General features: G+C 42.9%; 2 protein-coding genes across 2 annotated transcripts in view; one reads left to right on the top strand and one right to left on the bottom strand.

Moving 5' to 3' along the window:
• Positions 1-2,031, top strand: part of scfd2 (sec1 family domain containing 2) — a 176,608-nt gene extending 174,577 nt beyond the window's left edge. The window contains exon 9 of the mRNA XM_083766887.1: positions 889-2,031. Coding sequence (XP_083623013.1) covers positions 889-981 — 93 coding nt within the window. The 3' untranslated portion in view covers positions 982-2,031. The remainder of the gene's footprint in view (positions 1-888) is intronic.
• Positions 2,032-4,567: 2,536 nt separating this feature from the next.
• rasl11b (RAS-like, family 11, member B) lies at positions 4,568-7,107 on the bottom strand. The gene is made up of 4 exons (XM_083766611.1): positions 6,822-7,107; positions 6,526-6,582; positions 6,316-6,392; positions 4,568-5,710 (listed from the first exon to the last, which is right to left on the bottom strand). Exons 1-4 carry the CDS (start codon positions 6,931-6,933, stop codon positions 5,213-5,215), a joined length of 744 nt encoding a protein of 247 aa, XP_083622737.1. The 5' UTR covers positions 6,934-7,107; the 3' UTR covers positions 4,568-5,212.
• Positions 7,108-13,151: the final 6,044 nt, after the last annotated feature.

Here is a 13,151-nt window from a genome sequence, read left to right as displayed (position 1 = left end):
CCAGTGACATCATTGTTAGGCAGGTTAATTTTATTTAAATCATGCGGTAGTCGTGCATCAATCGTACCAAAACACAGAAGCTGACTGGCAGTCAATGACTGGCTTCTATTTATATATTAATATATCACTACATAATGTTATATCATTGGCTTAAATTGGATGATAAAAAAAGGTTATGTCTGTATATCAGAAAATGACTTTGTACTGGTGACACAAGATTATAGATTCACGGCTCGGGAAAACTTGGAATTCCCGGCCAGCTTCTCGCGTACCAGTGGTACATGTCCTGCGGACCGGCATCGGTGGTTGGGAACCCCTGGAGTAGTGGACCAAAATGGTACAGTACCATATTATAATTAGCATTAGTGAGGACCAATTATATGAAGATAGGTTGAAAATAGGTGACCCATTTAGACCGGGAAGCCCTATACGTAACTATACATTTCAACTTTCTTTTTTTTCACATTTCCTTACCTTAAGTAGTCACAGAATATTTAGCTCTACAATGATCGAACCCCCAACAATTGATCATCTGAGAGCCGTTCACTACACAACATTGGTACCTAGCTGTAGCTCTCATTCAACTTAGGCTACATTCAACTGCAGTCAGGCAGTATTAGCCAGCCTGGTGCAACAGCAGGCGTGTTATAGCGGATCTTCACCTATGATATCCTGGGAAGCCGAGTTTTTAGTGAAACACCAATGTCACCAATTTTTTTTTTTTTTCACACATCAGAGTTTTTGTAATATAGTTTGTCGATAACATTTGATGCAGTAATGTTTATTTTAAAAGGTATTAAAATGGCCTTAAATTGACACTTTACTATCATCTGGGGACCTCCCCAAAATCCATCTGAGCTAACCGAGGCCTTGTCTGCTGTGTTCCAGGTGCTGGTTCTGTCCACCCGGCTCCTGAGGCCTACAGACATCCCCCAGCTCCTGTTTGCCACCCAGAGACTCGTACCAGACCTCGGCATCTGAATGCCACACGTGCCACCCGCACAAGCTTACGTGCACTTTGCACACACTCTTGCAATGCATGTATTCTGGATGTGTGGGAGCATGTTGCGGGTTGTAATGAGATGTTCTTTTCAGCCTGTAGGGGATCTTGGAGCCGAGGGAACGTTTTCCAGAAATGTGGTTACGCTTTTCGATTTCAAAACATTCCGCTGTGGGTGCCGAGTTTGTTTTCATTGAACGGGTCTTAATTACTTTTCCCTTAACCCCTGAATCCCAGTCTTCATGTTAAATGGTATATATGTCACTTTTATATTAAGTGTCCCCCATAACATAACTAATGTTTTCCTAAAATACAGAAATAAAGTTAATTGTCAGCCAAACATCTACACAAGAAAAAGTCAATTATGTATTTATTTGTCTTATTCTCTATCAGATATGTGTCAGTGAGTTGTTACGTGCTAGTGATCCCTCACATGGGAGCGCACGACAGAGAGAGGACGTACAGTACACGTTCTGTTAGGGTACATTCACACCTAGTCGCCATGTGTCACCCAAGAGCCAAGCCAAGGGCAAAGTAAATTAACACGCCGCCTCACATCATCTGCTGCTAAAGCTGTTGTCAACCACCTCCAAGCCCCGTGCAATATGATTCTCTCTCTGGCGTCTCTCTCTCTCTCTCTCTCATCAGTTCTTTACTTATATACTGTATGCGTAGGATGAGTTCACTACACAACGTGTGGCGTGTTATGCTGTTGGCGACCCCTCGATCAGAGCACGTGCTCCCAACCGTGTATCCATAGCACAGGAACACGCCACGAATGTGTATTTCACTCCTAAACATGAGCACATGCACAGATGCAAATGAAGCAGATTCGAACAAGTCCAATTACCAGTGAAAGTTGTATCTATGCAGGTGAATAAACTTTTTTTATTTTTTTCTGGAAATCTCTTATAGGTAATTCCAACCGCTGCTGGCTGTTTGTTTTTGTGTATAGTGTGGCTTTGCCACTGAACACCACATTCTCATTCACTACCGAAACTAATTCCTAACATGTTTACATGTAATGGCAAATAAAGGCTTCTGATTCTGATTTACAGTATGTGGCTTTTTTCGTACTATCGATAGCTAAAGATTGGACCAGTTATTAGACTTTGCACATACATTACAGTTGTACTTAGTTAATACGTTTGAATTAAGGTTTTGCCTAAATGTAAATAACTTTTTGTGCTTGATTGATCTGAGACTTTGTAGAAATGTCATGTGTGCACAAGCAGTACACCAGTACAGCCTATTCCCTCGAGTGCCTCGAATGCCAAAACATCATATCTCATAATTGGATTGAGTGAATCTCCTGAAAATGGTTACGCATGCTATTGGGCCATTTATTACACAATGTAAAATGTGGTTAGTTATTCCCAGCGTCCATGGCCTGTGACATTTTAGATTAGAACTCGTGATTCTGATTGGACAATCGGATTGTTGCGCTCACCCCATGTTTGAACTGGCCAAAATGTAATGGTGGTGATATTCCCTATGGATAGCACTTGTTTTGATAAATCAGTTGGTACTAAAAACAAAACCATCCATTCAATATTCTACATGGCAGTCAGTAATCAACCGGAAACCATTTAATTGTAAACTACATTTAGGAAATATACTAAATTGTTGTTCTCTGAGGCTAAATCATTTCCATTGTATGGCAAGCTTGAAACCTCCCATTGCTGCTTGTAGCTATAATTTTCATTCTTGTTCTGTCTTAACCACTTAAATCCTATTTACTTCATTGACCACAGTCCCCCAAGGGTTAGCCCCTCTCGGCACCCTCCGTAAAGTTTTCTGAAATTTGGATGTTACTTTACGTAGGGTTTATTCCACACGCTACAGATGCTGCAGCCTTTTGGTGGTGGTGAGATGTTTGGCGCCTTTGTTTGACCGTTTTGGCTGCTCTGACATTCTCTCTTCCTTCCTTCACTTCCTTATTGACTTCCCATTGTACCGCCTCCCGCACCGAGAGTGGCTAGCTGCGCGTCCCTACATTCCTGCCTCTGATCTGCTCTGTCTCAGCTAGCCACTTACGGAGGGTCCCGAGAGGGGCTACCCAAGGGTCTATATTAGGCGGCAGGCCACCTCTTTTTTTCCCTCTACACCAACTATTTTTCCCAAAAATAAGTTGTCTACAAGCTTGTAGATCAGCGCTATTTTCACCAAATATTCGCCCCAATAGGGACGGTAGGGATGATGTCTTTAAGCATACTGAGACAAATTCCTAAACACATAGTTGGTACTTAAGTACAAATTTGAGATACTTTTACTTACATTTTCCACCACTGCTTGAATCTCCACCGTGACACCTTTGAGCCAGCTCTGGTCACAAGCAGGGCCAAGGCAGCCAGCACAGGTCTGCTCAGGAATCTTCCACTACATATGCAACGGAAACAGATTGGCATGGCACAGTGCAGCTATTGCATGCCATACTCTGTAGCGGTGCATCGATTTAATCTATTTAAATTCATGTGTCTATAGTGCATTGCTTGACACAGTTGTCTGTGTATATTTTATACTTATATCAAAGTATAAGGCTTTAGTAGATTATTTTCATCATTGATTCGTAGAAAAGGGGTTCTTGAATATTCAACAATGTAATTGATAAGTCGATAATTGCTAGGAAGATCTTTTTGCAGCCCCCAATAATGTGCTAGTGGGAAAACTGTACATTTTAACCCAGACAAGACAACTTTGAAGACCACAGTCTCTCTCAATGTTTGTTTATCTAAGTCTGTTCAACCATGTGAAAGAGTGAGAGGCAGACAGAGTACATGAGTAATGAAAAGAGTTGACTGGCGTAGTGAACATAGTCTTTGGTTTCGTGGCCCACAGTTCAGAACAGGCATGGCAGGATTCAATAATGGAGTTCAACTCAGTTAGGAACAGTAAATAAACATGGTCCGTCTCTGCTAGACCAAAGCCAATGGAACACATACCAGCTTTCTTAGTACGGTATTATTGGATGTTCTTGTCTACTGGGAGTCAGTTCTCAGAATGCCTTTCTTCTGAGAGCAGACAACTCTTGGAACCATCAAAATTTAGTCCAATTATTACTAATTAACCTTTTAGCAGACATCGTTTGGTTTGTCTTTATCTGGACCACCTTTATTTTGTTTTATTCCGAATTAGCCATTACCGATTGACAGATTTTCCTGTAAAAGATGCCAATTTGGACCCATTTATTAACAGGAGGCAGAACATGTGAACCAGGGATATGATGGTCGACCGAGCAGTCTATGAATGCGTTCAGTGAGCATCTGTCACCATTGAAGTGATGTTTGCCCAGGAGGACAACCACCTGCCCAGACCTGTGACAGATCGATACTGCACGTACCAGTCATGTCCATAAAGTCCATCATAGAAATGAGACTGCATTCACAGGAAGCTTGCAATATATATATATATATATATATATCCATGTTAACTAATATGACAGTTTAGATCTTAAGAGTGTTCATTTCAATCAGAATCCAATCCATAGAAGAAACCTGTGTGTGTGTGTGTGTGTGTGTGTGTGACCCAAGCAAAATTAGTTCACATTAAACCATGAAAAACACCAAAGACTTTGTGGAATTCAACTCTTTTATTAACAAATAAATTAACAGGACACATTTTCCCCTTTAAAGTGCATCAGTAATACACTAGAACCCGTTTCCCCCTGCTAGGAAACCCCAATCCTATCCAACACTTCACATAACCATACAGGATGATGGCTGCTGCACAAGAATGCAGACAAAGAAACTGTTGCACAGAAGTGTGATTCGGTCAGAAAATATCAGCATCTGAAATGTTGCTATGCAGATGTCTGTCTGAACTAAACCATCCAGTCTGCCACAATAGGCACCAGCTAAAAATAAAATGTGGTGTCCTTCAAAGCCACTGCTCCCGATTCTGCCAACAATAGTTGGTTTTCTTTTCTTTCCACCACTTTGTGTTTTGCAGTCTGTGCAGCGTAACAAGCCACGGGCTGTGCCTGTCTGCGTCTGTCCACACAGGGACAAGCCAACGCCTCAGTCACAACCGCTGCAGTCACTGGCGACATATTCTGCCAGCGACGAGGACAGGACAGAGTCTGTGTCCACATGCGGAAGTCATCACCTCCAGTGGAAGAAGACCCACGAAATGGAGTCATCTCTGCCCTCCCTTTAACTTTTCTCAAGCTTTATTTTACTTTGTTGCGCCGGGCGGCACTACTGTTCCGGACGCTCACACCGAAGTGACAGTCCTGACCTTTGCGGAGAGCGCCTGCTTGAAGCGCCTCTTCAGGTCCTGCATGTTGGGCGACTTGGGCCTCGGGATGAGCGGTGAGCGCCTCTTCTCCGGAGGCGCGACAGGGCCCTGGGAGGGCAGCGGCACGGCGGCGGGCTGCTGCTTGGCCAGCTGGCAGCACAGCCTGTGGAAGGCCCCATACACCTGGTCGTAGTCCTCGCTGGCCGACACCTCGTAGAAGGAGCAGCCCAGGGTCTCGGCCAGCACGGGCCCCTGCTGGGGGTCCACGCGCCGCAGGTGCAGCAGGTCAGCCTTGTTGGCCAGGACGATGATGGGAGGCGCGGCCGCACCTGCGGCGCGAGCCACCAGCCGGTGGAGCTGCTCCATCAGCTGGAAGCTGGGGCGGTCCGTCACAGAGTACACCAGCACTACGGCGTCCGCCCACTGCACGGAGCACGCCACGTGGTCAGGGAGGTTGACCGTGTTGTCGGTCATCTGGGAGGGACAAAGAGGGAGGTTTGTGATTAAAAACACAGAAAAATACTCATTTCACAGATGCTAAATGACACGGGTGCTTTCCTGGTTTTGATGGGTTTAAGACTTTGACATTATGTAACCAGTGTTTTCCTTAAAGGATGGTGGGAATGCAGACATGAACTCTAGAGTTGCTGGGCCAGTGTTGAGTGAACAAGGGCAGTGAGGTGTGTGTGAGAGAGAAGTCTGGATGATGGGGTATCATTTACCCTGGCCCCTAAGTAACATCCAGACATCCATTACTCCAAAATGGGAAACGAGACAGACTGAACGACTACACTGTAGTGACTGTAACAGAGAGGGAGAAAAAAAAAAATCTCGTCTTTGGACCGCTGCCCAAGAAAAGCTTGGAGTGGCTTCACAGCCACTGTGGGCATCTTACCAGCTACTATATGGCCAGTAGTTATGGAACAATTTTACTTAATGTATCAACATTGTTGTATTTGACTGTACATAAACACTCAAAATGACCTTCATTCTAGCCTATCCACAAGCTTACTAGGCGTTGTAGTTTGGCTATATTTATATTGGACGGACAAACGTATTAGACTTGTATCGGTTCTTACCTCCACACCAGGGGTGTCTTGAACTTGTAACGCCACTTGTTCTCCATCTACTTGCACTTCTCTTGAATAGAGGTTTCCTGCAGATTGGGGGTTCAAATAAATACATTAGAAAAACGATTTCACCATGTTAGAAAAACAAAGAAACGAATTTGATAAATAAAGCTAAAAGCAGCATTATGATGGTTTTTTTGTCATTTGTTTTTTGCTTACCGGCATTTCTCTCATAATCCCCAATGAAGCGTTTGGTGAGGAATCGGACTACCAGAGCTGGAAGAAAGAAAGGGTGATGTTAGAACAAGTTCATATGGATAAATATTTCTACATTGTGCGACTATAAAACCCGTAACTAGTATGGCTACCGTAGATAATAGTAGCCAAATATTTTGTCTCCATTTGATCAAATTAGGTTCTGCCTTGTGGGTGGTGGAAAGACCACTAGACTACACACGGCTTTTCACTGAAACGGTAAGAGAAAAAGGCTTAATTTCAACATGTTACTTATTTACCTGTTTTCCCAACGCCGCTGCCTCCGATCACAGTGATCTTAATTGTCCGGTTGAACGGGTAGTCCGATGTCGCGGACTCCGAGATGGTCGACATGTTCTGTGTCAGACGCATATTTCCCTCGATAGTTTGTGATATATTTCCGTAAAAAGAAAAACAACGTAGAGTTTCTTTGATGACGAGCAAAGTTCCAGCCTTAGGACACCTTCGCTTCTTCAAATACAAGCCAAGTTATTTATCCTGTATGTAAGTAAGGAATCCACAGTGTGTGCTCAGGTCCACGTTGATGTTAGCAGCCAGCTGTTGTAATGTAGAGTCTCTGCAGGCTGGCTCTTTTATACAGCCGCAGCGCTGAGGCCGTCTCATTGGTTGGTAGTCAGCTGGCTGGACTGCAAGCCCACCCCCACAGCCCCCCCACCACACCGCCCTGCACGTGTACCGTGTGCAAGCTGTGAAAAGTCTACCATGTAAGTACCACAGTGCACTGCAACAGCAACAGGTGTCTTCTACTACTGATCCTGTGAGAGCTGACACATAAACACGCTTTCTAAAGAAAGAAAACTAGACCTATAAATCCTGCTTTAGAGGGGTTTTGTGTGTGTGTGCACTGAAGACTGTAGATTAATGATTATATAATAAATAATGAGAAAAGCCTTTTATATATTATATTTATATAAGGCAAGCCTTATATAAATCGACCAGCTGTCAATTTTCGACATGATTTCATGATGCAGTCCCTCAGACTGTTTACGTTTAAGCAGAGAGAATCATGTAAGCATTCTTACATGAATCAAACATCTGTCATCTGGCACATTTAACACTGCATGACTCAAAATGACCTATTGTTTGAGATGTTGAAGTTGATTATCTTTGCCCATGAAGCTTTCAGAAGGTTCCCCATAGGCCTACATGACCATTCACATTTTATAATGTGAATTTAAGCACATTAGATTTAAGCTACTTCTGTCACATTTGACTTCAGTCATGCGTGAGTGTTAATTAAGATGGGAGTCTGTGTAATGTGTAATGTGTAATCTTTGGTCCAAACAGCTGTGTATGTATAGCCTGTGTGAGTTTGCATGTCTGAGGCTGCTGTTTTTTTGTGTGCATCATGGAAGAGATTAAAAACATACCGTAAAAGTAATTAAAAATTGTCATATGCTCAGTGGTGGAAAAAGTACTCATATTTTGTACTTTGAAATATACCGGGGTACTCTGTTACAAGTAAAAGTCTGGAATTCAAAATGTAAAATACCAAAAGTAGAAAGTAGGCCTACTGATGTGATTATACAGAATGTCTCATTTCAAGTATTCAAATGTAGCCTATAAAACATTTTTTAAATAAGCCTAGCAGATCTACAAGCTATTTCCAAATAGCCAAAATGTATATAGGGATGAAGTTGTTCATGTTATGTTATGTTTTTTATTTGTAGGCCTAATTAAAATAAATCTACAAAATAGCCTAACTAGTAGGCCTAGCTAAAGCTGTCAAGTAAATGTATTGGATTACAATTACAATATTTGGATCTGAGATGTAGGCCTAGTGGAGTAGAAGTAAAACTATTAAATACTCAAGTGAAGTACAATTTCCTCAAAATTGTACCTAAGTACAGTTTGTAAATGTACTTATAGTTACTTTCCACCGCTGCTATGCTAAAATGAATCTGTGTGGGCTACATACAGTATGTCCCCTCCAGTGACAGTCAGTGGATGATGTGGCCAGTTGCTACCCCAGCCTTTGGGTCTCAAACAGGGGGAGCATGCTCAGGCATGCCCCGCAGCCCCGGTGCTGTGCATCTTCCACGCCGGTAGGGGGTTAATGCCCCACTCATGGTGTACAAATAAATACAAGCCCCCCCACACGCACTACCCCACAAGACCCCATGCTAATGTTCACATTATGAATGTAAACACTCAGGGCATTCATTAGCAACCTGGCCTCCACCCCCCCTTGCTTATTCTGAGCAGAGAAACAGAATGAGCTGTTTTAAATACAGAACAAACACTTGAATTTGCTGAGTGACCTGCATGGCCTGGGCCTACTCAGTAGGCTACTGTACACTGTTTCTCTACAATGGTGTGAAGTGATCCATTTGGTGGTGTGAAGTGATCCATTTGGTTCCATGTTACACTCTCAGAGTAATAAACACTAAAAGGGTCCCACAGCTTTAAAATATATCATATTAAATGTGGGTCCTTGAAATGAAGAAGGTCGGGAATCAGTGCTCTATGTGGTTCTCAAACTTTTTGGGCTGTGCACCCCCTGTTACCTCTCGCCTTAGAAAAAAAAATGCATAAACTATATAGAGACATATATTTCCTATGCACATATATGCCCATATATGAACCTGAATATGGCATATGTAAGCAGCATATATGCCATATATTGGCATAATGTTAATATAATTATTTAAAATAAAACCAAAGCACCACCATTAGCCTTTTCATGCCACGCACCCCCGGCCTAGAATGTTGGATGGATCCCTGCAGCTGAGCTTATATAATATAGGCCTACAATAAACGCCAAGTCATGAGTGCGAAAAGCATCAGGTATTAGAACGGCAATCTGTAACACAAGTGCATGCTGCCTGTGTGTGTGTGTGTGTGTGTGTGTGTGTGTGTGTGTGTGTGTGTGTGTGTGTGTGTATGTGTGTGTGTGTGTGTGTGTGTGTGTGTGTGTGTGTGTGTGTGTGCGTGCGCATGCGCCGTGCGCCTGTGTGTGTGTGCGGAGGGGGGTTATCCCATGTGCCTTGACTGAATCCATTTCTCTCACTGAAGCTGCCTCCACTGCTGTGTGGCCCACGTTTTATTTGCTACACTCCTCTTCCTACCCCAAAATCATCTCCCCCTGTCTGCCTCCCCCGCCCATCTTTCATCTGTGTTCATGTGTCTGCCTACAGAGGTATTTTTGGCAGGCAGTGGTGTGATTATGGTGTGGTATGTATCTTTGATAAGAACCCTGATGACTGAAGGCTGTGCTGAAATATGAAATTAATGCCTAGGATTCAGCTGCAGACGTCGGACATCACTAGCTGCTAGGCGAGGCGTGTGCCTCTAGACACGTGCGTGTGCAGCTGCGCGCACACACACATACACACACACGCACACACACACACACACACACACACACACACACAGTCATACACAGTCATACACACGTGTTACTACACTTGTGAGGACATGAAAATTATATGATGGCTGGAATTTTATAAATGCCATTTTTACCTTTTGTACCACTCTCAGCCCTAAACCTGTTTAAGTTATACTTTGTTGTGTACCAGTGTCGCACGTCAAACATAACCGATCTACAAGCTCACAACGTGTCGCAGTCCTATTTTCAGTGTGTGGCAATTTGACAATTTGTGAGATTGTGGATCTGTTTTGTGACACGTAAAACTAAGTATGAATTAGGCACAACTCTATATGATCTATCCCAATACCCTAAACCATACATGGACAACTGGCGGCCTGGGGGCCACATGCGGCCCCCATCTTCACTTAATGAGGCCCTCAGGTTAATATACACAGTATACAGAAATACTGATGTTTTGTAAATGACCCGCTTCAATTACTTCAGTCTAAATTAGTAGCTTAATGAGTAGTATTAAAATGTAATTGTCTTTTTTTATGTCCAATGTATTCGTTCATAAAGTTAACATAACTATAATTAAAGGCATTTGAAATAAAATAAAAATACTTTTCAGGATTCCAATTCAAAAATAGCAAAAAATAATTCAGGATTTCAATACAAATAATAGCAAAAATAGCTGATCTATACTATATTTTTGAGCAATTTTTTTCGGCTATTTTTGCTACAACAGTAATATGCAATTTGGCCCTCTGGAGTTAGTGTGGGAATATAGTGGCCCTCTCCATCGTCAAAGTTGCCCACCCCTGCCCAACCCTCTTCTCACCACATTATAGCCTCAAACAACATGATACACCCATAGACATACACCCTGGAATGGATGAAAACGTTTTCATGTGTGAGCGCTGCATGGGGTTTGGTTTGGAAGTGGAGAGCAGGCAGATGTTTTTTCGAGACACCATAACATTTGAAGTGGTTTCACAGAGGGTACGTGACCCAAAGAGCCAGAGGTTTTTTATGTGTCAAGGTTAGCTAACAATGGTTTAAGGTTCAAGGTTGTACTTTACTTTACATCTTGTGTACAGGACAGGTACATAAGAGTAAAACTTATTTTTGTTTGGCTTCCTTCAGATGCATGCCGGCTAGCGTTTTCCTTTGTCCTGTTTCGCTCTGGTTCTTATCAGTTCGTTCATATATTTGATTGTTCATGGAAAGAAGCTTTTTTGCAGTCTATTTTTTTGTCATCAAAGTTTTTTAATGATTTTAAATAAAGCATACAAAATCCACATGACTTACACAAAAGAAAAAGACAAACAAAACACACCTAGCAGTAAAAAAAAAAGAAAACCCCTGGACAACCCCCCTCCACACTCTGTTGTTGACACTCGTGGTTATATCATATGTAATGTACAAATACAAAATGTTACAACAATCCTTTGATATACAAATAAAAGTAGTTTTTTTGCAGTCTATTACCAGTAGCTTTGATACTGCGAAACCGTTTTCCATGCGGCAGCAACAGTCTGCGGTTGGGATGGCCAGTTGAAGAGAGCTCTTCATAGGATGTCAAGTAGTCAAGTAGTTCGCAAATGTTTTCATGTCAAGGAGCACCAAGTAGATTGTGTATTTGGTGGGGACCCCATCTGAAAAGATGTATTTGTTTTGTTATCATTTTCTTTCAATGTTTTTTATTCTTTAAAAATAGCAGATCTACAAGCTCACAATACATCACACCCGTGACAGCAGTGTGAGCTTGTTTATCTGCTTTTTTAACAGCCTAAGAAGAAAATAGGGTTATATGGTTAAACTGATTTTGATACTATATTAACAATGTTTCCTAGGGACCCTACTGAAACCTCCCACCTGAACCCCCCCTGAGAAAACCAGTGACCTATATCATGACGTCATGACACGTAGAAGCGCTATATATGACACATTGGTGCTCAGCTATAATGAAGACGTTAGCACTGAGCTGGATGGATCGACACTCATTAGCACTAGTACCCGTTTAGCATAATGAAGAGTAAGCTATGGCCCCTCATTTAGCCACACAATAGAGCTACATGTCTAAAACAGTGTGAGCCGTTCATTGTTCATTTTGCAAATAGCCTATGAGTTGACTATCACCATAATGGAGAGAAATCATGTTTACACATGCCTGATACTGCTGAATGATGTCTCACCTGCACATGAGATTACATGAACATGCATGCACACAGCTACTGTTCTCTTATTATCTGCTGCTATTTGAACTGCCAATACCATGCATTGCCATTTTTTCTAACCATGTATGTACAGTTTTGGTGTTACCATGTTATGCTTTAGCTATTGAAAAATAGCAGATCTACAAGCTCGTAGATCTATGAGCTTGTAGATCTGCTATTTTAGAAAAATCGTAAAGATGCGGCACAAATCTTTGAATATATATTCTTTCAGAGCGAAAAATACAGCCCTGTATTGTGCTTCATTACTGTCCACCACTGAGTGTGTGTGTGTGTGTGTGTGTGTGCTCACTGCAGCGCGTCGGCTCTCCTCGAGTGGCGATTAAGCTCCCTCGCTCTCGCTGCGGATGATCTCTGTGGCTGAGGCTGAGCGCGGCGTGCGTCACTTGCAGCCTTCACCTTCCCAGAGGCTTTTGTGAGTGGACGGAAGTGGAGGGAAGACAGTAAAGACACGCAATTAAAAGTGCATAATCAACATAGAAGGTAGGCCTACAGTATACGACACCACAGAGCAGGTCTGAGGGGGTTGAGCAGTGTCACTCACACCCAGGTGACAATAGCATGGTTAGATTGGGACGTATCTCTTGAGATGGAGTGTGTGGAGCATAGAGGGACAGAGAGAGGGGCGGGGGGGGGGGTGTGCTGTATCTTTTGAGGACAGTGGAATGTCAAGTTAATTGGGGGTTGGTCGAGGGGGAAAGGGGGTGAATTCTTGTGCCTCGTGGGCGTCTTTTTCTGAAGGATGTGCATGTTGACGTAGGGGTGAGGACTGATTTCCTGCAGAGAAGGCGAATGGAAGTGCTCCGCCTTTTTACAGTAGAGCCTAGGAGAGGCGAGAGGCATATGGCCATCACCTACCCCCTCAGGACACTAGTGATTTGTGGGAAGAGAGAAACTGGCACTATCTAGTAGAGGATGGCCCCCGGGGGCAATAGCTTTTCAAGCTTCGGTCACGTGTTTATCATGTCTGTGATAGATGCCTGTCATTCTCGTCGGTTGTCATTGTTCAAATGGCAGAGTTG

This window comes from Protomyctophum parallelum, assembly GCF_964188405.1.
Source record: "Protomyctophum parallelum genome assembly, chromosome: 6".
Classification (NCBI taxonomy): domain Eukaryota; kingdom Metazoa; phylum Chordata; class Actinopteri; order Myctophiformes; family Myctophidae; genus Protomyctophum; species Protomyctophum parallelum.
Note: the sequence above shows the minus strand (reverse complement) of the source record. Positions and strands in the feature narration are given on the sequence as shown.

Bases quoted from the DNA above. Each gene is read 5' to 3' on its own strand.
- rasl11b (XM_083766611.1), bottom strand. From the start codon at position 6,933: ATGCGTCTGACACAGAACATGTCGACCATCTCGGAGTCCGCGACATCG. The intron at 6,583-6,821 runs GTAAATAAGTAA...TCTTTCTTCCAG, and splicing joins CAGCGGCGTTGGGAAAACAG to CTCTGGTAGTCCGATTCCTC. The intron at 6,393-6,525 runs GTAAGCAAAAAA...CCCAATCTGCAG, and splicing joins GGATTATGAGAGAAATGCCG to GAAACCTCTATTCAAGAGAA.